Here is a 26,370-nt window from a genome sequence, read left to right as displayed (position 1 = left end):
TAATACGCTGATATCGTGAGTGAGTGAAACTTCTTTTTCCGCGTTGGAATGACCATACTGCATGCAAGAATTTCATGGAGATTATCTAAATTGGGTATTTGCCAAGATCGAAAATAAATTATTTCTTAGTAAATAAATAGAGTGTCTTCCAAAATACGTAAAATTGATAGTTTTAAGTGTAATAACCTTTTTGAATTTATTATCGATGAAACTAAAAAAGTATGTCATTGTGATGTGACGTCTTCAATGTGATACCATTATTTTATAGAATCTTGCATACTAAGCGTGCATTTTGACGTTTGATAAAAAATACTGATTTAACTAATTGTCAAATACCGTATTGAAGGAATAATGGAGGCGGATATGACGTCATTTCAACCTGTGGCTCTAGCCACTGACTTAAAAGGCACCTTTGCAATGCAAGCACCGGCATACGAGGGAGTCCCGCCCCAGCCCGAGAGGACCGCTGAACCGAGCGTCGCGGCATCAAAGCCGTGGCGTTCGAGACGCTCGAAGACGTCTTCCACGCCATCAAAAATGGCGGGGAAGACCCGCTCCTGCGCATCCTGCGTCGACTCGCCGCTTTCACCGGTGAGGCCCAGCCTACCAGGGACGTCAGATAGGAGGAAGAAGAGAACCGTGCCACATAGATGCCTCGGAGCGCGTCCTCCGCACAGTCCACACACGTCGACCACCTTGCTGGGCTTCCTACAAGCGGGTTCCACCCGGCAAGGACGGACCACGACGGTGTGAGGACCGCTCTCAGCTATCTCTTCCTCACAGAGGGAGAAAGCCCGTAGGCCCATGGGCCAACCCAAGGACCCTGGCGTAGTCAAGCCAGGCGGCGGATCTCGAGTGCGCGAGCTCGCTTCCTAGTAAGCACTGGCATAGAAGGCACCACTACACCACTGCTACCTTCACAATGTCTCCTTGAATTTTGTCTTAACATATTCTTTAAATTAAACATCTTGTCTTAAAGAAATCGATACTAAAATTAAATATTAGTTTTATTTAAAATAGATAGTTATTTTGTAAAGTAAGTAAAAGTAAAATATGCTATAAAGATTTTGAAAAACTGTTTTATTGGACCAAATTCTTTAAAATTTGGTATCTCGTTCATGAATCCTGCAAATTGTGGGATCCCGAAACGAAAGTTTAAAAATCAATAATTATGTGTAATCGATAAAAATTTGGCTTTTCAACTAACTCAAAATCAAACGTATTTTGAGGATATGGGGTAAAGTGACATTGAACTGGCAGCACTAGTTCTTTCGATTTGAGCAGTGGCATTTTCATTTGGTAATGGCAATCCGCAATATGGCCGTAGCTTTCGAGTTTCGCTGGTAGTGCGCGGTGCTCAAATCGATTTCAATATAGAACGGAGTATTTCCGACGGCTCTAAAGTTTCATTTTTAATTTTTTAGTGGTCTTTTCTTCTGTTTACCTTGTTTTTACCAAAGTTCAGTAGGGAATTTTCTGATTTTTCATTTCCGTCGTCACCAGAATTCACGCGACGACAAAATGGCGTCGCTTGACAAGATTTTACTCCAAATTAAATTTTTAGTTTTTACAGTTAAATAAAAAATATTTCCTAAAAATGTTGCAAAAAGTGTTCCAAGGTTTTTTTGTTAAATGATTTGCTTACTTTTTATCAATTTTCATCTGCAAATATTTAAGATATAGTGTATTCCTTAAAATTTCTACAAAATGCTCATGGTAAGTGATTTTAAAGCTTTTTAGTCGTTGTTTTTGTGTATATTTCTTTATTAATATGTTTTTCTGGTTCTGAATATCAATAGAACTTTCTAGAAGTGCTGGGTGTGGCCCTAGAAAAGGCATACTTTTTAAGACGTAAATGTGAATAAATCGGTTTTCTACGATTGTTTACAATATATTTTAAAGTTTTTATGTATTAAAAAGTATTTGTTCCACGATAGAAAGTGTTTCCACGGTTGCTTTGTTACGTAATCTTTCTACAGAGGCTAAGAAAACTGATTTTGGAAAGGGACCCATTTTTGCAATTTAGCTTTGAAAATTGGTCTTACCAGGCTGTGTACTTGTAGGATTCAGCGTTTGAGGTTATGTCTTCTAAATTTTTTCCATATTTTGGTAACCTACACATTTTGTATCTCAATACATCCTGCTTTCTTTCATCATTAAATTGTTTGATTTTTGGAGAATTAAACTAAAATTATGCTCTGAAGTTGTATGTAAACATTGAATTTTCAGGTTATGTTTTGTTCTACAGAATAGGGAAGGACTTTTTCTTTGTTTTATTAACGATTTACAATAAGCATTGTATTATAAAATGTGACTCCATTTATATATAAATAATTTTTGGTAGTTATTGGTTAAACTTCTGATCTTACTTGTTAGGTGTATGCTTCAACATCAAAGTTTACTAACAATGACTATACCTCTCAAATTCATCTCAAAAAGTGTGGAATAATTAGTCAAAACCTTAATATGAATTGTTGATGTTATTAAAACTAAGTAATCTTACATTTTTCAATGATTAATTATTGTAATCAAAAGATTTTGACACTTCATTTGTGGACTGTAATCAGACTCCCTATTTAAGTAACTACGGATAACTTTTTCAACTGTGATTGGTATTATTTATGTTTTATTTGTTTAGAAGGGATCCATGAATGAATCTGGAAGTGATTCTATGAGTGAGAAGGGTGGGAAGAGTGATACCAGTGGATCAGGCTCTGGAAGTGAAAGGTACTCATTTATTCAGCAGCCTATTTCGTAACTCAGTGGCTATGTAATTTATTTGTATATTACAAAAAGTGTCCAATTAATAACTCCATTACGATGTCCATACCTTTTCTATTTGTGCCTGTCACAGATTCAATTTTTATGATATCATCTTGGTTGGTTTTCAAATAAGGACTTAGGACTGTTATTTGTTGGACATTTTCCATAATGAACAACTAAATAGTATATTGACAGCTATGGAATATATATTATTTAATATTTTGTCTAAAAATAATTTTAAAACTTTTTTTTGGGACAGTGAGAGTGGTTCAAGTTCTTCGGGTTCTGGGACTCTAGGCCGATCTGGATCTGACAAGTCGTCCAACGTTCACACCGATCGATCACATCACAGTGATGACACAAAATCATCACCAAAGCACAGCAATGCTAATTCTTCTAAATCTGATCATCACACCGATAAGGACTCTTCAGACGATTCTATCACAAAGCGTAAATCTAGAAATAACCATGGTAAAGTCAAATCAGATCTTTGGGAAGATAACCCTGATATGTTTGGTATTAGGCGATCAGCTCGCTCAAGAAAAGTTCCAGATAGACTGAAACTTGCTGATAGTGATTCTAGCGATAATAAAGGAAGAAGTCATGATAGAAAAAGTAGGAAAAAAAGGTACATTGTAATCATTATTTCTGAAAAAACTGTTGAAATAAATATTGTCATTTCAAATTTATTTTCACTATTTAAAATTTTCTTATATTAAATATTATTTTTAGCGATTCTTGGAATTCAGATACCTCAGATAGTGATAGTGATCTAAAAGGTTCACCACCACCACCATCAAAACGACCAGGCCAAAGAAGTGTACCTTTAAGAAAAAAGAAACCAACCAGAAGAAGAAGATTTACAAGTGATGAGGAAGAAAGCTCGGAGCCTTCTGATGAAGATACTAGGAGGTAATGTAGAGGTTTGAACTCAAGTTATTTATTTCATGGTAATATTTTATTCATAAAATGTTCAAAGTGTTTTCTAACATATTTTACAATCAAAAAGGTAAGTTCTTGCAGGAAATATGTTTTATATATATTATGACACTTAAGTTTTGAAATCTATTGATGTTAACTAAGATACAGAAAAATAATCTCCAGGAAAAGAATAGGACTACAAAATTTATGATAGACATAATAAACACACATAATTTTAATACACATTGATAATAATCATACATGATGCATCTCAAATTGATTGTGCTGAAGTCTACTGGAGATAATGAAAAATGAGAGAAATGCCCAGTCAGAATTAAACATTTCCTGCTCCTTGGTGCACTGGAGAAATTAAACCTTAAACACAAGGAGAATTAGCAAAAGCTAAAAATACAAATTAATTGCTAGTTAAATCAGAATGAATATAAAAACATTCAGAATCAATGCAGAAGGTTGTGTAGACAGCATACGTTATCAATAAATCTGTACTTGAGGAGACTCCAGAACAGTATAGTAGTTTCTGAAATCTCATAGGGATGGGAAATCAAGTCAGCAGTCAAGAATTAGTCAGCATTTTTCTCATATTGTACCATTATTGGTTTGTTGGTGAAATTAAACTCAAATTCTAGCTTTATCCACTTCTGACGATACAGTTTTTCTTTTAAATGAAATTGACTGCAGTGATGTTAAGGAAGTATTATGAAAGGCAACTCTGAAGCTTTTGGTTGGTGCATTAGTCATAAATGATAATTTTTCTGATTTCCTATCTCCTGTTTGTGTCTTTAGTCATTTCATCTGTACCAGTGTTTTCTTTAAAGTATGCATAGTTGCATGTTTTTAGGGTTATCAGCCTATTTTCATTTTAATTGTCTAAACATATTGAGCTTATCACAAGAAAATGACAATATTCCCTTCTAGATGTAACTATTCCAATTCGTCCTGGTCCTAGTTAACAACTACCTTAGTGAAAATTACTGATGTTATCGGTTTTGGTATGGATGTAATCAGTGTAGGACAGTATTGACTGTACTGGACTTCAGCAATGCCTTCAATGATGTTGATGCTATGCTTTCAGCTATTCTACTTTCTCTAAATTATCTCCTGAGGTCTTTGACTGGTTTTAAAATTACTTGCATGGACACTGCCAATGGACACATGTTGGGGAAAAGTGTTTTTGACTGGTAATATATTCCATAGATGCTGGCATACCACAAGGTGGCATGTTGTCTCCTCTCCTATTTTTAATCTTCATCAGTTCAATGATCAATCCTCTGATAAAATATTATCTACAAGATGAGCTTACGGAGACGTCAAAAAGTGTCGTGATAATGTCTGCTCAACCACGATTGGGCGCATATTTTTCATTTAGGCGATTTAAGCTTTACAGCTTACTCAAGTGAATTTTACCGTTAACAGCGTCTTATTCGTCTCCCGAACTCCCAAAATCCTCATTTCCTTTCTATTCCCTTCTTCCGCCTCTACGAACTTCTGTGGTTCCATTCCATGGTTAAAGAAATTTTGATAAATATACAAAAAGATTAGTAGTAGGACCTCAATTAAATCGTGTCCTGCTTTAAAACCCTTCGTATTCGAAATTGTGTATCGAGTTAGATGAATTCCAATTTTGAGAAAGAGGTTATGCGTCGAATCCAATGGCTGGGCAGCGTTCGGTAAGCTTCGAGATGTTTTCTTGAGAAGTCTTTGAACAATGCGTGTAACGCTTGCGTGAGTGATGATTAACGGATTCACGACAAGATTGTTTATTCCTCATAGGAAAGCTCAGCTTTTCGCCAAAAGGTTAGTCTTTGTCGACTGGCCGTTGCGTTATTGCAAAGCAGTTGCTCAATCAATCAATCAGCCTGTTTACGTCCACTGCTGGACATAGGCCTTCCCAAAAGCGCGCCACCACACGATCCTCCGCCTTTCTCATCCACCCACTTCTCGCTACGTTCTTAAGGTCGTCAGTCCAGCGGGTTGGAGGTCGTCCCACACTGCGCTTGCCGACATGCGGTCTCCACTCCAGGACATGTCTACCCCAGTGGTCATCGGTTCTGCGACAGACGTGGACTGCCCACTGCAACAGCTGGCTAATTCGTTGAGCTATGTCAGTTACTCTGGTTCTACTGCGGATTTCCTCGTCACGAATTTTGTCCCTCAGAGAGACAACATAGCCCGCTCCATAGCATGCTTGTGGACAAGGCCAACTTTCAGTGTCTACGTTTCAGCGCCATACGTCATCACAGGTAGGACACACTCATTAAGGACTTTCGTCTTTAGGCTTTGGGGTATCGACGGATTGAAGGCTTGACGCAGTTTTCCAAATGCTGCCCAACCCAGCTGTATTCTTCTGTCGGCTTCCTTGTCGAAGTTGTTTCGACCAAGTTCTATTACCTGTTCTAGGTAGTTATATTCTTGAACAACTTCGATGCTGACATTTTCGACGGAGATGGATGACGTACCTACCCATTAAACATGACTTTCGTTTTGTCCACGTTCATCCCGAGATCTACTCGTCTGGAAGAACAACTAAGGTCGGTCAGCATATCAAAGTCCTGCGATTCCGCCACTATAACTATGTCGTCTGCAAATCGCAAGTGTGAGATGTATTCGCCATTAATGTGTATCCCCGGCCATTCTCGTCCAATACCTTAAACACAACTTCGAGGGCGTAAGTAAAGAGTTTCGGGGATATAACATCTCCCTGTCTTACTCCCCTTCGAATAGGAATCGGCTGTGTCTCCTCTGTCGGTGGTCTTGCACTTGAATGGTCATCGTGGCGGCATCATACAGGGATTTTAACATTTAGATGTATAGTGCCTAGACTTGGCATCACTGCAGTGACTCCAGTACATCCCAGGTTTCGATGGAGTCTAAGGTTTTCTCACAGTTCACACACGCTGTTAAAGAAGTGTTTGAGTTTATCTAGAAGAGGAGATCCTCCTGCTCGCAGGAGCTTTGCTGTAATTATGCTTCACTGAGCGATTGCTCAGTGAAGCATAATTCTTGTACCATAGTGATATGAAGGTTTGCCATCTAAGAGAAGATAATAATTTCGCTTTCCTACGTTATGGCTTTCTTAACATGTATTAAACAACGGAATTGCGAGACGTACGAACTGAACAGAACGAATTGCTCAGTTGGACAGAAGTCCTATTCTGTTCAACAGAGCACTAAGCAATTCGTTCTTTTAGACTAGAAATTATCTGCTTCTTCAAGCACTAGTAGTTAGTACTCCTAGTTACCCTGCTAAAAGTTTCGCTTGCCAATGCCCTCGACATAATATATTAGTACATCCATAATATTGAGAATATTAAAAATGATTTTTTCATTAATTTAAAAAACAAAAATGAATAAATATGTACCTATTAATATAATTAATTTAATATGTAGTTTCGCTTATAAAATCACGCAGTCTGTAATGATCGCTACTCGCTGGCGCTCTGTATATCCGCCATTTTGAATTAAGAACCGCCATCTTGGACAATGAACATCGCACATCGCGATATAACCTTGGAGTTTGACTTGCCAACTCGATTTTTATTTTTACAATAGGTAGGTACGTAATAAGTAAATGAACACTCTAAATTCTATAAATACTGCAAGAAAATATGGATTTTAATTACGATTATAAACAAATAGCTGAAAATAAGTTAATTCTATTTACCTATATGTCGAATTACGTACTACTGAATTACTTACGGGATTAATTCTAATTAGTCAATCAGGTTACGTTATAATGTACCGAGATTCTGCTGGGAAATATTTTTGCAAATTGACGATATTTATTTCAAAATATGCTCTACACAAATATTATAAAAACACTAGTTGAAATACTTATTAACGCTGGGTTTAAACGCTAAAATAAACTAGTTGAAATATTTATTTGTGCTTAATCCGCAAACAATAAAAAGTTAACCTAAGAAATTGTAATTTTAAACCTCAAGCCTCAGACTTTCAATGATCTCAGTTTACAATCGTACTGATTCCTAGCATCCTAGCACAAGATTTGCGCTAAGCTTTTAGTCAGGTTTAAAAAAACATTACAATAACTTTAAAATAAAGGATGTCTTCGTTTTAAACCGGTCACATGCTCAAATACGTAAGTAAACATTTGAGTGTATTTACAAATGATTACGGCTACGTACTGTCTGAGAACCATTATGTCAGTAATTTATGATAGTGCATTGGTAGGTAGTTAATTGAATCTGAATAAATAAAATAAAAAATCTGATTTTAACCGAATTAGAAAAACGACGTTCTGTATGCGACCCGTATGTTGTAGGTTTGTTTGCGGTTATCTCGTTTTAATTAAATTATTTTTGGCGATGTTCATAATCTTCATATGATCTTCATTGATGACTTCATAATCCGTAAATCTGAAACAATTTCAATAGTTTGAATTTTAATTAATTTTAATTAGAAGGCGTCAAGGTCAGGTCACATTTTTTGGTGGGATTAAGATCTTCGGGGAACAGGAAGGATCTCAACTGACAACAATTTTATCCTCACGATTAGTGTTTCATCTTAGTACCTACTTAATTAAAATAAAGTATACTTTTCAACCATCCAGTAAGTATCTTTTTTTAATCGACTTTTAAAAAGGAGGTTTTTAATTCGGTGAGTTTTTTAAATGTAGGTAGGTGTATGTCCACCGATTTCTTCGAAGTTTCTGGACTGATTTGTATTTCTTTTTTATTCGATAGAGAAAGTTAGCAAAATGGTCCCTAATTTTTTTGAGCAAAATGGTCCCTAATTTTTTTGGATCCAACTCCTTAATCCTGACGCTGCAAGATACCAAGCAAAAACTGCATGATTGTACTCCAAGTCTCAACCCAAGTCGCAAGTCCTCAATTCTGATGCTGCAGGGTACTGCACTCCTAATCTCCAAAGATTTAGAAACTGTCGATGGTGATTTGATATTATAGGTACCAAGCAACAACTTCATGACCGAACTCCAAGTCTAGTCTCAACTACTCAACGCTGATGATGCAGGATACAGCACTTCTAGACGATAAGGATTCAGGCACTGCTGATTGTGAAATAATATTGTAGATGCCAAGCATAAGCTTCATTATTGAACTCCAGGTCCCTACTCCTCAATTCTGATGCTGCAGGGTATTTGCACTCCTAAGGCGTGGGGATTTAGAAACTGTATAGGATTTAGGAATATTATAGCTAGGAAGAAACCAATATATGATTGAACTTCAAGTTCCAACCCTCAACCTTGATGATGCAGGGTACCTTCTCTCCAGTACTTCTACAACTACTTCTTTTCTAAGAACTCCAAGTCCCAACTCCTCAATCCTGATGCTGCACGGTACTGAACTCGTAAGCCGTGGTGATTTAAGAAATGTTTATGGTAATTTACTTTGACTAAAAAGCTTAAAATACAAATTCTTTTCAAAAAATAGACTTTGTTTAAATCGCGTAGATTTCTAGTTTGTTTTATCCTCTCCCGAATTTCACATAGTGTAGAAATAATAAAATTAATTATTTAAATTTGTAGTGGCTTTGGAAGTCGAATAAAATCGAATTCGAGTCGAATTTATGTTTTTTGTTTTTGTAATTGATTATTTTATTGTTAAAAAATATTTTCTGTTTGTTCCATAGTCGAACCGCAACGCGACGTACGGGGGCGGCTGCAGTAAGCTACAAAGAAGCCAGCGATGATCAAACTGACTCGTCAGATCTTTTGGAAAATGAGGGGGGTGAAGAGGGGGCGGAGGCGGAACCGGAGCCGGAAGATCATAGTGAAACTATTGAAAGGGTTCTGGGCCTAAGACGTGGAAAGAAAGGAGGTAAGTTACTAGTTATGATTCTATATAATAACTGCATATATGTAAATTATATCGTACACCCCCTTCAAATCGTCAAATGGTAGAAAATTTATTGAGCTATCCTTTTGTTGGAAACTTGGAACTTAAACATAATATTTGACCCTGCATATACATATAAAATCCCTTGACCTATGACCTTCCCTGTATGTATAGATTCAATTTGAAAATGTGTCATGCTCATTGATTATATTACAAAAAATCGTTTAACATAGGAAAGTTTTTTTTATTTTAAATCTGTTATTTTGTAAGGGGCTTCTACAACGGTTCGCACCTATCAGCAACTAAAGTAAGATTTTCTGCTCAATGAATGATCTAGTTTTACTAAATCAATGTGGTGCAATGTAGTATTAAATTTTAGCTAATATCCTCTTATCATTGTTCAGTCACGGGCAATGTGACTACAGTTTACTATGTAGAAGAGCATGGAGATCCAAATGATGGTTGTAATCCTGACGACGAGGAATCAACTGAAGTACAGTACCTGATTAAATGGAAAGGCTGGTCCCACATCCACAATACATGGGAGTCGGAGAAGTCACTTAATGATCAAAAGGTTAAGGGCATCAAAAAGTTAGAAAATTTTATGAAAAAGGAAGCAGACCTTTCTTGGTGGAGAGGGCAAGCTTGTCCCGAGGATATCGACTATTATGAATGTCAGTCTGAATTACAACAAGAGCTAGTCAAAACATATAACAGCGTGGAAAGGATATTTGGTAAGTTAGTATAACAACAGTTAGTTATGAACTAATGCATAAAATTAAGATACTATATATATAGATTGAAGGGGTTCCAGGGTTAATCTCCTGCATGCACCTTTAACTTTTTGGAGTTATGTGCATTTTAAGTAATTAAATATCACTTGCTTTATCGGTGAAGGAAAACATTACAAGCAAACCTGTATGCCTGGATGTTTTCTATTACATGATGTTCTTGGCCTTGGCCTAAACTCTTGTCATTTTGAGATGAGACCTGTCCTCATAGTAGTGAGCCGGCTGAGATGATGATGATTAGGTAACTTACATTTAGCGTATGATTACTTTGTACTTTGTCCTAAATATTTTAAGAAAACACAGCATATAAAATTGTATTACATTAGCTATACGATTTTAAATTAACTTCAAATATTTTATTAGCTGAACAAACACGTGAGTTAGAAGGAGGCGGAACAGCTCACGAATATTTCTGCAAGTGGGAATCACTGCCATATGCGGATGCAACTTGGGAAGATTCTCCTCTAATAGAGAAAAGGTGGCCTAAAGAAGTGGAACAGTTCAAATACAGGGAGGCCGCTAAAACAACGCCGTCTAGGCATTGTCCTGTCTTGAAGAGGCGGCCCAAATTCCATCAGGTCAAAGAACAACCTGAATACATGGGCAAAGATCAGGTAACTTGTTTCAAAAGTAACACAATTTTTTTTAGGGTTCCTTAACTCCAGAGAAAAAAGGAAGCATCATAGGATCACTTCATTGCCTGTCTGTCTGTCAAGACCCGGGAATCACCATTTACTTGTGCTACCTGCTTAATGAAATTAAGCAGGTAGCACAAGTAAAGGGATTCGAAAATCGTGAAATTGTGATTGCATCTAAAAAAAATAGTGTACGATTCTACGGGACCCTTAGTGCGCGAGTCCCACTCGCACTTGACCTGTTTTTTCATCTTGTTAACCATCTTTTCAATAATTTACTATTGTCATTTCAGACTTACATACTGAGAGATTATCAAATGGATGGATTGAACTGGTTAATACATTCCTGGTGTAAAGACAATTCCGTTATATTAGCTGATGAGATGGGCTTAGGCAAAACTATACAGACTATATGTTTTTTATACTACCTGTTTCAAACTCAGCAACTATATGGACCGTTTCTATGTGTTGTACCTCTGAGTACGATGACTGCGTGGCAGAGGGAGTTTGCGCAGTGGGCGCCAGATATCAATGTCGTAACATACATCGGTGACGTCGGCAGTAGACATATTGTAAGTATAGACACACAACACACTGCAGTTATGTCACTATCCCCTGCATTAGGGATGATTTATGTCAATACGTGGCTGGCGCGGACGGTGCCACGTACGAGGCACGGACAAGGCAAGGATTCAAAGCATCACGAATATTTTATATGAAGCAGTTTATGCTTCACCGTGCCTCGTCCGCGCCTCGTACGTGGAACGGCCCGCGCCCGCCACGTGTTGGCATTAATCATCCCTCATGGTTAGCATTAAAATATTGTTTCATTTGCAGATTAGAGAATTCGAGTGGAGCTTTGCTAGTTCAAAGAGATTAAAATTCAACGCTATTCTGACGACTTACGAGATTTTACTGAAAGATAGACAATTTCTGAGGTCTTTCAGCTGGGCTTGCTTGTTAGTCGATGAAGCGCACAGGTTGAAGAATGACGACTCACTGTTATACAAGGCACTCAAAGAGTTCGATACAAATCATAGGTTACTCGTAACTGGTACACCACTGCAGAATTCCCTAAAGGAATTATGGGCGCTTTTACATTTTATAATGCCCTATAAGTAAGTATATTAAGTCAATATTGTGTAACATCAGCACCCTTGTTATAAATGCGAATGTGTGTTTGTTTAATTTTTTTGCATGGGTATAGTCAAAGACTAGTGGGATGATTCTCTAACTCAGTGTCTAACACTGAACGATAGCCACAGAGCTCATTTTTTAATCCGTTGAAGGTTTTCTACGAAAAAATATTTTACTACCACCCAGTGAAGCAGCAATGTAGAACCAACCAACCTCGGTGGCTATCATTCTGTGTTAGACACTGAGTTAGCGAATCACCTAGCTGGAGAGTAACATAGGCTACTTTTTATCCCGGAAAACCGAAGAGTTCCCGCGGGATTGTTAAATCCACGCGGACGAAGTCGCGGGCGTCAGCTAGTTGTAAATGCTTTTCTAGACGTGAATTTATTCGCTTACTTGTTCACAAGGTCAAGCAGCATTCAATAAAACATAACTTGCATAACATTTAGGTTCGAATCGTGGGAGGAATTCGAGAAAGATCATGAAGATGCAGCAACAAAAGGCTACGAAAAGTTACACAAACAATTAGAACCCTTTATATTGAGGCGGCAGAAGAAAGATGTTGAGAAATCATTGCCTGCAAAAGTGGAACAAATATTGAGGGTGGAAATGACCGCTATACAAAAACAGTACTACAAGTGGATTCTTACAAAAAACTACAGTGCATTACGAAAAGGTGTAAAGGGCTCATTAAATACATTCATCAATATTGTGATAGAGCTAAAGAAATGTTGCAATCATGCACTCTTAACTAAACCGGAGGAGTTCGAGACACGAGCATCGCTTGCTACTACTGATGCTGTTGAGGTACTAAGAATATTGATTGTTTGTTTGCAAAAAAATGTTTTATTATTTAAATCATCATGATCAACCCATCACCGGCTCACTACAGAGCACAGGTCTCCTCTCAGAGTGAGAAGGGTTTTGGCCATAGTCTAGTCATAGTGCGTGCCCGGGATCGAACCCCCGACCTCCGATTGGAAGGCGGACGTCCTAACCACTAGGCTACCACAGCTTTTGATTATTTAAATAACTGAGTATTTTTATCCATTGAAGTACACATTATTAATTGCAATATTCGACAAATAATTTATAAACAATGTCAATTCCTAAAAACTTATTTAGGAAAACTGCAAAAAGCTCAATAGCTCAACGTTTAAAGGAGCGGACTGAATTCTGAAAGGTTGTCAGTTCAAATCCCACCCGTTGCCCTATTGTCGTACCTTCTCCTAGCACAAGCTTTAAGCTTTAAAAAAAAACATGCTGCCATCTTGATGGGCACCATTGACAACCCAATTTATAAATAGTAGTTCATAATTAATTATTTTTAAAAACTTTTTTCCAGAAACTTCTCAGAGGCTCTGGGAAACTGCTATTATTAGATAAACTGCTATGTAGGCTAAAGGAAACTGGGCATCGTGTGCTTATATTCTCTCAAATGGTTAGAATGTTGGATATTCTAGCTGAATACTTACAAAGGCGACATTTTTCATTCCAACGCCTCGACGGAAGCATAAAGGGGGAACTGAGGAAGCAAGCTTTAGATCATTTCAATGCGGAAGGCTCCCAGGACTTTTGCTTTTTACTGTCGACACGAGCCGGAGGCCTCGGTATTAACTTGGCAACTGCTGACACCGTCATCATATTCGATTCCGATTGGAATCCACAAAATGATCTGCAAGCTCAAGCTCGCGCCCATCGTATCGGACAAAAGAACCAGGTAATAATGTTATCAATACATATAAAAAGAAGTACTGACTCACCGACTGACTCATCAACGTCCAAAGCCTTGTACGTAGAATCTCTTTATAATAATTGACGGAAAATAGGGTCAGATTATTTGAAATTCCGTGGGGGAGTCTCTTATCACAAAAATTTATTTGGTTATACATAATAATTTAAGTTGCAGACTAATCTGTTGAACAATAATTCCGTAGGTCAATATTTATCGATTGGTAACCGCCAGGTCGGTGGAAGAAGATATTGTTGAGAGGGCCAAGAGGAAAATGGTCCTCGACCACCTCGTGATCCAGAGAATGGACACAACGGGCCGCACGGTGCTCAACAAGCGTGACGCTTCCGGGACCACTGTGAACAACCCCTTTAACAAGGAAGACTTGAACGCCATCTTGAAGTTTGGCGCAGAAGAATTGTTCAAAGATGACGATGAAAATGAAGAAGATCCGGTCGTAAGTATATATGTAATCTTACTAGCTAATGCTCGCAACTTCGCGTTAAACTAGGTTTTTGAAAATTCTTTGCTTTTCCAGGGAAAAAGTAACCTATGTCACTCTCCAGGTCTTTAACTAATCCATCAAAAAATCACGTCGATCCCGTTGCCCCGTCGCGTTGCTGTGTGATTTATGAGAGATTTTCCAAACAAATTATCGCGTTTGTAATAATGGGTATATTCATATACATTTGAAACAAAGAACTCGATATTACGTTCGAAACTCTGGTCTTGTTAGTTTTTGAGTCTGCAGGATACAAGCTATCTCTGTACCAAATATCGTTAAAATCGGTTTAGAATTGAATTGAATTGAATTGAAAAAGCTTTGCGAACAACAGCTTATTTTAGTCATGTATAAACTGCCAAAGCGACCAAATAAAAATCAGATCATGTCAAACAAAAATAATAGATGTGTCATGTGTTATACTCCCGCAAATTGCTATTGCGCTGGAACCATGTCTCAATAACATCGAAATGACGTCATTTTGACGTCATTTGATTATATTTAAGTAAAAATATACCATCAGCTCGAAACTTCAGTCTATTGCTGACGTTACTGAAATGGCATCATTCATTAACGATCGTCAATTCATCATTAGCAATTTGCGGGACTTATATGAGTTTGTATATGATTTGCATTTTTTTCAGTGTGATATAGATGAAATTCTTCAAAGAGCAGAAACGAGAGATGAGGGGCCAGCAATGGTGGGAGATGAACTACTTTCTGCATTCAAAGTTGCCAGTTTTGCATTTGATGAGGAAAAAGCTGTTATGGAAGTCAAAAAAGAGAGCACAGAGGAAGCTGGAAAGGACTGGGTATGTATACTTATTTACAGCTCTAATAGCGAATCCGCGGCGTGTTTTAGTGTAGTAACACTAAAAATTAAACAAAACTCCAAAACCATCTTCTCATTATTGCCTTTCTAATGACCCTCTTTGTTTTAATCAATCACCTTTGATTGACTGTTTCCTTGAGCCCATACTTAATTTTCTGTCTATTGCAGGATGACATAATTCCCGAAAATGTTAGGAAAAATATAGAAGCGCAGGAGAAAAATAAGGAAATTGAGGACTTGTACTTACCGCCGAGAAGAAAAAATATGAACCAGAACAATGCTGAAGGAGGTAAGTCTTGTAACTCTAACATTACTAGGGTTAATTTATTATTATTAATTGACCCATATTTTATAAAGGCAGACTGTGGGGATATACCTACCTAATTTTACCCTTTTTTGCTAAACATCCTAAATGATTTCACTAGGATTTTCAGAAGTTATAAGCGAATACACAGGCAAACGTACGATTTTGTTTTTTATCCTATTTATGGACAAGATCTCTACCAATCATACCAACCTTGTTCAATGTACAGTGCGCGGCCGAAAGTGATGAACATCGGTGTTTAGAATGACATTTCAGGTTTGTAGAGCGTTTTTTCTGTCACTCATACCCACATGACATTTGTCGGTCTCAACGACCGAGACACTGCTCTACAAATATGCTATCTCCTTCTTAAGATCGATGTTCATCACTTTTGGCCGCGTACTGTACAAATAAGATATTAGGGTGGTTTCAGACTAGCGTTTTATACGCGCGTATAAGCTCGTTTTTGGAAACGCATGTAGGCGCGTATAGGCGCGCCTTTTGGCACACGCTCAACTCGTACGAGCGTTGACGCACTTCTAAGCTCGTATAAGCGCGAGCCGCGAGAGACACCTCCCCGCAGGCCGCAACACCACCGACCGGTTCGAGCGAACACGCCGAAATATGACCGTATACGCGAGTCCGGTTTTTTGAAGCGCGTAATGTAGCGCGCGTGTAAGCGCGTATGCTGAAACGACCGTATACGCGCAAAAAATACGCTAGTCTGAAACCGCCCTTACACATTTGATGATTGTATTGATTGAAAATTGTTGAACCTGGTGGGTGCGTGACTTTACTCAAGGCCGTAACCAAGACGTATTTTCTGTTTCACGGCCCGTGGTTTCGAGTTTTATTATTCTACTGATAATTGTATAAGTTAGGCAAATAATATTATCGGATAAAAACCGGTCAAGTGCGAGTTGGACTCGCATACGAAGGGTTCCGTATCATCGTACAAGATAATGCCTAACATTTTTATATAGAACTGCGCCATAGGTGATTTAGTAAATTAATTTTTTCGTCAACACTTTTTTGGTGATATAACTAGAAATTCACGGTTTCCGGATTTTTTACCTGCCAAATTTCATGATTCTAGGTCAACGGGAAGTACCTGGGGTTCCTTAACAGACACCACAGACAGACAGACAACAAAGTGATCCTAGAGGGTTCCTTTTTTTCTTTTGAGGTATGGAACCCTAAAAAGTTATGAGACTTAGAAATATCTTGTTTTAAAACTAGGATTTACTAATAGTAAGGCTTAAACCCACATCAGATTTTGCTAGGAGAGATAGGACTCCAGTGCGCTTCCTCTGTAACTGTCTAGAATTGAATCACAAGTGCAGGGAAGTGCTGGCAGGTCACTCAATTTTTTATGACGTCAAGGCACTTGCATCTCAGCCCGTAGATAGGTTCTAGGTCCTGGTAGGTCTCGAGCATACGTTTATCTCATAGTTGTAGTAGATCTTACAGGTTGCAGTGAAGCTACAGCCAATTGGTATACCATCATCACAACCCATCGCCCGCCGGCTCAATACTGAATGAGAATATTTTCTCTCATAATGAAAAGGGTGTAGGCCACAGCCCACCATGTTGCCCATGTGCAAATTGGCAGACCATACGAGTACATCTTAGGACAAAATACGGCGAACTCTCAGGCATGCAGGCTTCCTCACGATCTTTTACTTCACCATTAAAGCAAGTGATATGTAATTTACTAAAATGCAGCGAAAAGTTAGAGGTGGTATACCCAGGATGGAACCCCAAACCCCCATTAAAGAGGTTACTCTTTGACCAGGATACTATCACTTAGCTTAAGCATTTATTTTAGCGTTTAAGCTATCGTGAGTGATTTCCATTATACATAATATCTCACACCCGGCTTTACTCACGTGTTTAGTTGATGTTAGCCCGACATGGGGTCGTTATTTAACCGACTTCAAAAAAAGGAGGAGGTTCTCAATTCGTCGGAATCTTTTTTATTTTTTATGTATGTAACCGGATTACTCGAAGACGCCTGGACCGATTTTGAAAATTCTTTTCTGTTCGAAAGGGTATACTTCAAAGTTGGTCCCTTTTAAATTTGGTGAAGATCTGATGAACATCTTCGAAGATAGATACTGGAACTCCTCTACGGATAAGAGTAAATTGCTCGCGATCAGTGTAATAGCTTAGTAAACAGTAGATTTTTAACCAGTCATAGCATAATTCCATGGGGCCACTAAAAATTGTGAAATAAATTTTTTTTACAAAAAAAATAAAAACCGACTTCGATACACACACTAAAAATTGAAAAATAATTTAATTTATTACCGAATATATTATGTATACAAGAGTTAATATAGTTCCATAATAATATTTTTTGGGGTCGGTGCCATTGTGGAGTCTCATAAAAATATGAAGTCTAGACGATTCGCGCAGCTAAAGCTAATTGGCACCGGCACCAAAAAGTATTATTATGGAACTATATTAACTCTTGTATACATAATATATTCGGTAATAAATTAAATTATTTTTCAATTTTTAGTGTTTGTGTATCAAAGTCGGTTTTTATTTTTTTTGTATTTTTTTTAATCAAAGAGTCAGTTCGCGCACTCATCGCGGTTTAGACACCTACCTGCTATCTTCACGTGCTCGCCTTAAACACGTGAGTAAAGCCGTGTGAGATATTATGTTTAAGCATTTATGAGTATGGATTCTGTGTTAAGCTATAAGATTATGTAGGTCGCAAGCGCCGCGGTCGCGGTGATGGTGGCGAAGGTGGTGAGGGTGAAGGCGGCGAGGGCGCGGACGGGGACGCCGAGAGCGACGGCTCGGACCCCGACGCGAGTGGCGACGACGACCGACCCCGCAAGCGCGGCCGCCCTCCCGCTTCATATCGCGAGAAGATCAAGGGCTTCACTGATCAAGAGGTGCGGTTTCTTTGCAAACGTCTCACGTTTACAGCCCTTTGGTACCTCAGATGCGACGCGAGTACCGAAGACGACCGTCTACCTAGTCGACGAGTCTTCCCTTTAATCCCGTTACTGGATGATGCAATTGTAAATTAATTGAATTGCAATTTAAATCTTAAATCCACTGGTGGATTGAGGATTTAAAAAATCTTTTTGAACTCTTTAATTTCCTGGGATAAAAAGTAGCCTATATCACGCTCCAGTGTACCTATCAGCATGCAAAAAATCACGTCGCTTTATCCGTTGCTTTGTTGCGGCGTGCTTGAAGGACAAACCCATAAACAAATTTCAAATCCCTATTTTACCCCCTTAGGGGTTGAACTTTCGAAAACCTTTTCTTAGCGGATGTCTACATAATAGCTATCTGCTGCATGCCAAATTTAAACCCAATCTTTTCAGTAGTTTAAGCTGTGTTGATAGATCAGTCAGTCAGTCAGTCAGTCAGCGTTTCCCTTTATCCTTTTATAATATACTAGCTGATGCCTGCGACTTCGTCTGCATGGAATTAGGTTTTTAAAAATCCCTTGGGAACTCTTTGGTTTTCCGGGATAACAAGCCTATGTCACTCTCCAGGTTTTTATCTTTACCCATGCAAAAAATCACGTCAATCCGTTGCACTGTTGCAACGTGATTGAACGACAAACCAATAAACCCACAAACCAACAAACAAACACACATTCGTATTTATAATAAGGGACTACTGATTTAGATAACGAAGTTTTATTTGTTATTTCAGATAAGGAGATTTGTTAAGAGCTTCAAGAAGTTCTGTGCACCACTGAAACACCTGGACAGCATAGCATGCGATGCAGAGCTGCAGGAGAAACCACTGGCCGAACTCAAGAAGTTGGGAGAAATACTGCAAGAGAGATGCAGAGCAGTATTGAATGACACCACAGAGACACAAGCTAGTATGTTGCACATTTTAATACAACTTCTAAATGAATATTAGAAAAAATCTCGACAATATTATGGCTAAATCAGTAGGTCGATTTCGTAAAACCGGCATCAATCATTAATACAATCTCAATTGTTCTGATTGGCTGAATTTGTGCGATTCTTGATGCAACAATGCATAGTAGCCAATAGTGAGCGAGCGTCAACCAATCATAGGTGATTGCGATCGTGACATTGTAGCTGTCATTCTACCGCAATCGAGCAGCTGTTGTGTCTAAACTAAAATGACAGGTCTAAACAAATGTATTACTATCCCTTTCATAATGCTCTCTGTGGGAAAGGATAGCACTAGATTTAAACCTATCAATTTAGTTTAGATATTGTGTGCAATAGAATAAGCAACAATGTGGCTGATTCCGTTGTATACAATCTCTAAACTAAACTAAAATGGCACGTCTAAATCTATTGCTATCCCTTTCATAACGTTGCTTGCGGAAAAGGATAGCACTAGATTTAGACCTGTTAATTTAGTTTAGTTTAGAGATTGTGTACAAGAGAATTGGCCCCATTATAGCATTACAGTGGGGCCGATTCTCTTGTAACACAATCTCTAAGCTAAACTGACACGTCTAAATCTATTGCTATCCTATTCATAATGTTGCTTGCGGAAAAGGATGGCACTAGATTTGGACCTGTTAATTTAGTTTAGTTTAGAGATTGTGTACAAGAGAATCAGCACATTTATGTATACACACAATAATGTGCCGAATTGAGAATCTCCTTTTTGGAAATTCGTTAAAATTTTAAGACTTTTTTTTAGCTTGGTTGTTCCGCCGGTAGCAGTTTTTCTTTTTCTTCAAAACTCAAAAAGTTGATATACAAACATAGCATAAGTAATATAATATACACTCGTAGACTGCTAAACACAACTCTATTATTTAAATAACAAGTCGACTCTTCCTATATGTGGTCAAGGTGTTTTTATATATCTTTTTTTTAGATGAGAATAGTGACGGGCGTAAGAATGCAAGAAAAACCTTCAAGCTAGGCGGCGTGCCTGTTAACGCCAAGACAATGGCTGCCTGTCAGGACGAACTCGCGCCGCTGGACGATTTCCTGCCACAAACTAAAGAGGAAAGACTGAAGTGGCAATTGGATTTCAGGTAACTTTACAAAAAAATTATTTATCTACACCCATGCTTTAAATTCTCTATAAAAGATTCTGAAACAGTTAGCTTATTGCCAACATTAAAACACCCAATATCTTAATAACCATTAAAGCATCCAAACGAGTGTTATAATGGTGTACTGAATTTCATTATAACACTCCTGTGAAAAATAGACTAGAGCGCTATAGTACTGCTGGCATAACGAAACAGATTTATGCCAGCAGTATAGCGCAGTCTCTTTACCATTGAATACTAAAAATGTGCCTTCGATGCCTGAATTATACAAGTACTAGATGATGCCCGTGATTTTGACCGCATAAATTTAGATCCTTTAAAAATCGCCTGGGAACTCTGATTTTCTAGGATAGAAACTAGCCTATGTCCTCTGGAATGCAAGCTAGTTACATAGATAGTTATATAGATAGCTTGCATTCGTAAGGACATAGGCTACTTTTTATCATTGTCGTTTGGCACAGGCCAAACTTCGTTAACATCGGTTCATTTATATGGATGGACAGTGAAAAGGTTATGGCCAGACAGACACACTTGATTTTTTAATATTAACCAAATAAGCATTATAGTGCCAGGTCACAATCAAGCCAACAGTGCATGGGTAAAGCCCTAATCTCGCGCGCTATCTTTCGGTGATTAACTACTTTATAATTTTCAGGACGAGACCAGCAAATTTCGATATAGAATGGGGAGTAGAAGACGATTCAAGACTGTTAGCTGGCATTTATCAGTATGGTATGGGATCATGGGGAGCAATCAAAATGGACTCTTCGTTTGGTATGGGAGATAAAATCCTCACAAATGCAGACAAAAAACCACAGGCGAAGCATTTACAGTCGAGGGCTGAATACTTGTTGAAGCTAATAAAGAAATTGCTAGATCAGAAAAACGGCAAACAAAAACAAAGAAAACCAAGAGGGAAGAAGGGAGCCAAAGAACCGATAACAAAAGACACAATTGAAGATGATTTAAGTTCCGGCGCTGAGAGTAAAAAAGGGAATAAAAACGCTAAGAATGATAAAGGAGAAAAGGTATATTTTCAAATTTATTTCTTTGATTCACATAACTTATTTTGCCCATAACAGTTACACAAATTGTGTTCTTGTTTATGGACAGCTATCATGAATGCAGCAACTGAGTTGTGGGCCTGGCCAAATGTAATGCTATTGTATTTTGCTATCATAATAATATGCACATTCAAAACTTGTAAAGGTAATAAAATGGTACCAATTTCATTAATGGCAAAAAACACAATTTTGACAATAACTTCTAAGATAATATTGGCAATAAATCTAGATATAGTCCATACAAAATTACTTTTCACGCGCTATTTTAACTCAGGTTAACTGTGATGTCAAAAGTACGATTCACCTTTATAATAAGGACTAAAATCGTACTTTTCACATGAAATTTGACAAAAAAGTTAACATGGCGAGTGAAAAGTCATTTACGCATAATAACGCTTTAGATGCAAAATTAGTACATAATATTTTTATTTATTTCATCTAAAACACACACATTTTCGCTAAAACATGCGATTTTTTTAAATTTTATCTAAAACAAAAACACACTGCAACACTTTTGGTAATTTTTTATTTATTTAGGTTTTTCAGGGGTTTGTTGTGTTATTATATTCAACTTCCTTGAGCTTGATTGTCCTCAATGTGAACTATAATTGCAGGGTAAATCAAAAGCAGAAGATGTGTTAACATACGATGAAGCATCTAATGACAGGAAAGAGAAAGACAAGAAGCGCACAAAAAAGGAAGGCAAAGATCGAAGTAAAAATGACAAAGCCAGAGGTCGTAAGAAGCCGGCAGGTCCCATGCACTTCACTGCTAACAACGAACCTAGAGCTTTAGAACTGCTAGGCGACCTTGATCCTTCTGTCTTTGATGAGGTATGTAGCACTATAAATAACTAGATGATGCTCGCGACTTCCGGTTTTTTAAAATCATAAAAAGTATAGTCCGCGACATGTCGAGATGTCAATAGGGGTAAGCACACCGGCGCTCGCCCGCACCGGGTTAGCGCGGGGGCTCTGCGGGGTGCAAACATCCAAATTGGTTAAACGGATGGACAGTGAAAAGCTGGCAGACAGACAGACACTTTCGCATTTATAATATTAGTATGGATGTATTGTTTAATTTTGTTTTTCTTATCTTATAATGAATGTTTTGACAGTGCAAAGAAAAAATGAGACCTGTCAAAAAAGCACTACGAGCTCTCGACAATCCTGATCAAACCTTGTCAGAGTCAGAACAGGTTTCGAGGACCAGAGCTTGCCTGACTCAAATAGGAAGCCAAATAGACATATGCTTAGCTGAATACCCAGATCCTGAGAAGAAAGTCGAATGGAGAAGTAATCTCTGGTATTTTGTGTCCAAGTTTACAAATTTTGATGCAAAGCAATTGTACAGGTTGTATAGATATGGTCTTAAGAAAAGTGATAGTAAAAAGGATGGAAAGCATAAAGAAAATAAGGTAAAGATTTTAATTTCTTTTTGTTATTTCTATGTATAAAATTTGTTTAAGTCAAATTTAAAAATGGTATTAAAACTTTTATTGTTGTTTCAGTCGCATGGTAAAAATAATATAAATAACTCCAATAACCATGTTAAGTCATATAAAAAAGATGGGAAACAGGACAAAAACAATAGAAAAGAGAAAAGGCCGAAAACCGATAATGATAAGAAAAATGATAAATCTGCACATGCATCAGGAGTGAAAAGGAAACTGGAGGAAGGGGAATGTGACCCTGAACCGACCGAAAACAAACGTCATGAAAGGTAAATATTCATCCACCATTTCTTCAGATACGAGACCCATTCACTAACCTAATCTTCCCCGACACATGCCACTGCTTTTTTCTTTTCATTTCACTGATACTTTCTGTAACTATTTTATTTTTGCATCGCTAACTTTCCCGCTCATCACCATCTCGCTTCCATACCTACAGACATAAACACAAGCACAAGGATCGGAGAAGTAGAGAAGGAAGCTTGAAGCGGGACGATTTAATCTACAGAGAGCGGAGCCGTTCGGAGCGGGAGCGGGACCGCGATCGGGACCGGGACAGGGACAGGGACCGGGAGCGGGACCGGGAACGAGATCGAGACCGAGATCGGGAGCGGGACCGCGAGCGCGACAGGGACCGGGACCGGTCGCGAACGCGGCGTGACAGCGGAGGCGTGGGTCCGAGAGTGCGCCCGCCCTACGCGCAGCACGCGCACACGGACCACGCCGTGCACCCTGCGCACCCCGCGCACCCTGCGCACCCTGCCCACCCTGCCTGGACCCCGCCCGCCTACCCCGGGCCCCGCCAGTATAGAGGCGGCGACCGGACTGCGCGACCTCATGATAAAAGAAGGTATGTCTATATGGTGACCTATTATTATTTTGAAATTTGAATAATTATATATTTTATTTAAAATACTTAAAGATAAAACAAAGATCTTAACTATAATATTATGAAACCAATTTGTTGTATAACTAAGGGCCGGTTGTTTCAAACCATTGGTCTTCGTAAGATCCGTTCGTTAAAATTTAACGGACGTAGACGAACTTTAACATCTGTTAATTTAAGTGCGTTGCTTCATTGTACAAAAAACTGTTCGTCATTGTTATTTTGGTTGCGAAACTAACCCTAAAAATTAACTTACTTCTCCGTATCCTTTTCTTATTTCATTTTAAGTATATTAAATTATATACATAGTTATTAATATTGCTACTTCGCATTTTAAACACTTTTTCTTTCTTACAAAATCTTCAAAAAAACTATCATTAAAAGCTTTGAATTAAATTGATTCCATTATAATTTGTAAATAAAATATTCCGTTTGTAAGAAGTATGAAGTTACGAACTGATTTGACGATCACCAATGGCGCCAGCACTGGTTAACGTAAACGTAACTTTTTAACGAACGTTAGCGCTAATAGATGCTGAATCAACGCTTTTTCTTTACTTACGTTCGTTAGCGCCATATTTAAAGGTTACGTGTCCGTCAAAGTTTGTTGAAACAACCGGCCCTAACTGATGTTTGTGACATCTCCTGTCTTCTTCTGTTCTCTTAGGTTTAGGTTTTTATAAAAAGTAAAAACTACTTTCTACTGCTAACTACCACGTCATTAACTATACCCATACAAATAATCAAGTCAATCCATTATGCTGTGTTTGAATGTTAAAGGAAATCAACACACTTTCGCATTTATAATAATAAGTAGTGGCTTGTTGATAAAAAATTAGTTACATAATTAATAAATAAGGCTGATAGCTAGTGGTTTTCCTATTCAGTGGATCTGGGGATCGATCCGGACACACATCTCTTATCTTTCCAGAACTGTGTTTTACTTTTAAACGTTTCCGTCTGTTGATCTTAGACATGCTTGAGAGTTGCCTATAATGTTCTCAAAGGCGTTTGTGTGAAGTCTGCCAATTTGCACTTTCACAGCATAGTGAACCATGTCTGAAACCCTTCTCATTCGACGGGGAGACCCATGTTCAGTACTGGTTAGATGATGATTTGAGATGATGATGAAAATAAAAATAAATGTTAACATTGATAGGTTTGGGAGCTACGGCGCGATGGCTGCAGGCCCGTACGGCAGCGGGTATTTCGAAGGGGCCGTCATTCCGGGTAGCATGGGCTTTCCGCCTGTGCGCCCGTACCCCGATGACTGGCGCGGATACGCGCAGCCCGATTACGCGTATGATGAACGGGACTACGAGCGCGAGGTCTATAGGAGAGATTACGACCGACGCGCTCCTCCGACCTAGCCAGCTCATACGATGAGCCGTGATCAATACACTGCAAAGAGAGATTACGACCGACGCGCTCCCACATCCTAGCTAGCTCATGAGCCGCGAACAGTGCTGAAGAGCCGACGTGCTTCTCCAACCTAGCCAGCTCATATGATGAGCCGTGATCAATACACTGTAGAGAGATCATGACCGACGCGCTCCTCCAACGTAGTCAGCTTATAAGATGAGCTGCGATCAATGCACTTTATAAATTCGTGATCAATAGACTCTGTAAAAAGAGATCGACCGACGCGTTCCAACATAGCCAGCTCATACGATGAGCCGTGATCAATACACTGTAAATATAGTTTTAATTTATCATAACAAATATGTAAATAGCCATAGAGATCTTTTTTCCGTGGACACTGATCTAGACTTAACTGTAAAGTGTAAGTGACAAATAGTGCTGTGGATTTTATCTATATGATAAGCAAAAAGCGTCATCGATTTCGGACATAATATGACTATGTAAGTGATACTGTATAGTGAATTTATTTATTACCAAGTCTGTTTGATTTTATTTGTTAATGTACAGATTTTAGACAAATAATTTTTTTTTATATTGTTCCAATTATGTTGCCAATTTTTCTGATTTACATGAATTGTATCGTGATCTGCTCATTCTTGATTTTACTATTTATTCAGGGCCTCAACTGTGAGGTAGACAGACAGGTGATATGCTTAGTCCTTAGTCGATGTACAAAATTAAGCGAATGTTAGTACATTTGCATAGTAAAATGAATCGTGTGCAATCCAGAACATTGTGTATAGCTTGAAGGCACATACGTAAACTGTCATTGCATTTTCGCAGTGGAAAGGAAAGAGTTTGATTTGTATTTCCTTTCTCGTATATGCATTTCGGAGTCCTTGTGGGACTCGTACAGTCCTATTTTTATACATATGTAAAGCCTTATTCTCTGTTACATGACGCAAATGAGTGTAATAAGAGTGGAAACGTCTTGATTGGTGTATACCATGATAATAAACATATTATTAAAGTTGAAAATATTTTTTTTATTCCTTCCTCATGCAATTTCAATAAGCAGCAGGGACTATGAGCAGAGATCTTTAGGTGCTTCCGTGGTGCTTC

At 38.2% G+C, this 26,370-nt stretch overlaps 1 protein-coding gene across 3 annotated transcripts; it reads left to right on the top strand.

The window, feature by feature from the left end:
• The first annotated feature begins 1,294 nt into the window (after window positions 1-1,294).
• On the top strand, window positions 1,295-26,286 carry Chd1 (chromodomain-helicase-DNA-binding protein 1). 3 transcript variants are annotated; one of them, XM_034982272.2, is made up of 23 exons: window positions 1,295-1,716; window positions 2,642-2,727; window positions 3,023-3,391; window positions 3,496-3,675; window positions 9,313-9,500; window positions 9,923-10,252; window positions 10,673-10,923; window positions 11,238-11,516; window positions 11,782-12,062; window positions 12,531-12,888; window positions 13,427-13,801; window positions 14,019-14,270; window positions 14,960-15,127; window positions 15,316-15,436; window positions 18,173-18,360; window positions 19,139-19,313; window positions 20,300-20,462; window positions 21,139-21,511; window positions 22,162-22,380; window positions 22,665-22,964; window positions 23,058-23,269; window positions 23,440-23,850; window positions 25,046-26,286. In XM_034982272.2, the coding sequence occupies exons 1-23, from the start codon at window positions 1,708-1,710 to the stop codon at window positions 25,254-25,256; spliced, it is 5,499 nt and encodes a 1,832-aa protein (XP_034838163.1). In that variant the 5' UTR covers window positions 1,295-1,707; the 3' UTR covers window positions 25,257-26,286. The 3 variants fall into 3 exon arrangements, with proteins under 3 accessions (XP_034838163.1, XP_034838172.1, XP_069359676.1); XM_034982281.2 differs by having other exon boundaries at window positions 2,639-2,727; window positions 23,509-23,850; XM_069503575.1 differs by having other exon boundaries at window positions 2,639-2,727.
• Window positions 26,287-26,370: the final 84 nt, after the last annotated feature.

This window comes from Maniola hyperantus, chromosome 2, assembly GCF_902806685.2.
Source record: "Maniola hyperantus chromosome 2, iAphHyp1.2, whole genome shotgun sequence".
Taxonomy (NCBI): Eukaryota; Metazoa; Arthropoda; class Insecta; order Lepidoptera; family Nymphalidae; genus Maniola; species Maniola hyperantus.
The sequence above is the reverse complement of the archived record's forward strand: the minus strand, read 5'-3'. Positions and strand labels throughout refer to the sequence as shown.

Excerpts from the sequence above, each read along its gene's own strand:
- Chd1 (XM_069503575.1), top strand. Across the intron at positions 10,253-10,672 it reads CAGCGTGGAAAGGATATTTG|CTGAACAAACACGTGAGTTA; the intron begins GTAAGTTAGTAT and ends ATATTTTATTAG. Across the intron at positions 14,271-14,959 it reads AAAATGAAGAAGATCCGGTC|TGTGATATAGATGAAATTCT; the intron begins GTAAGTATATAT and ends CATTTTTTTCAG.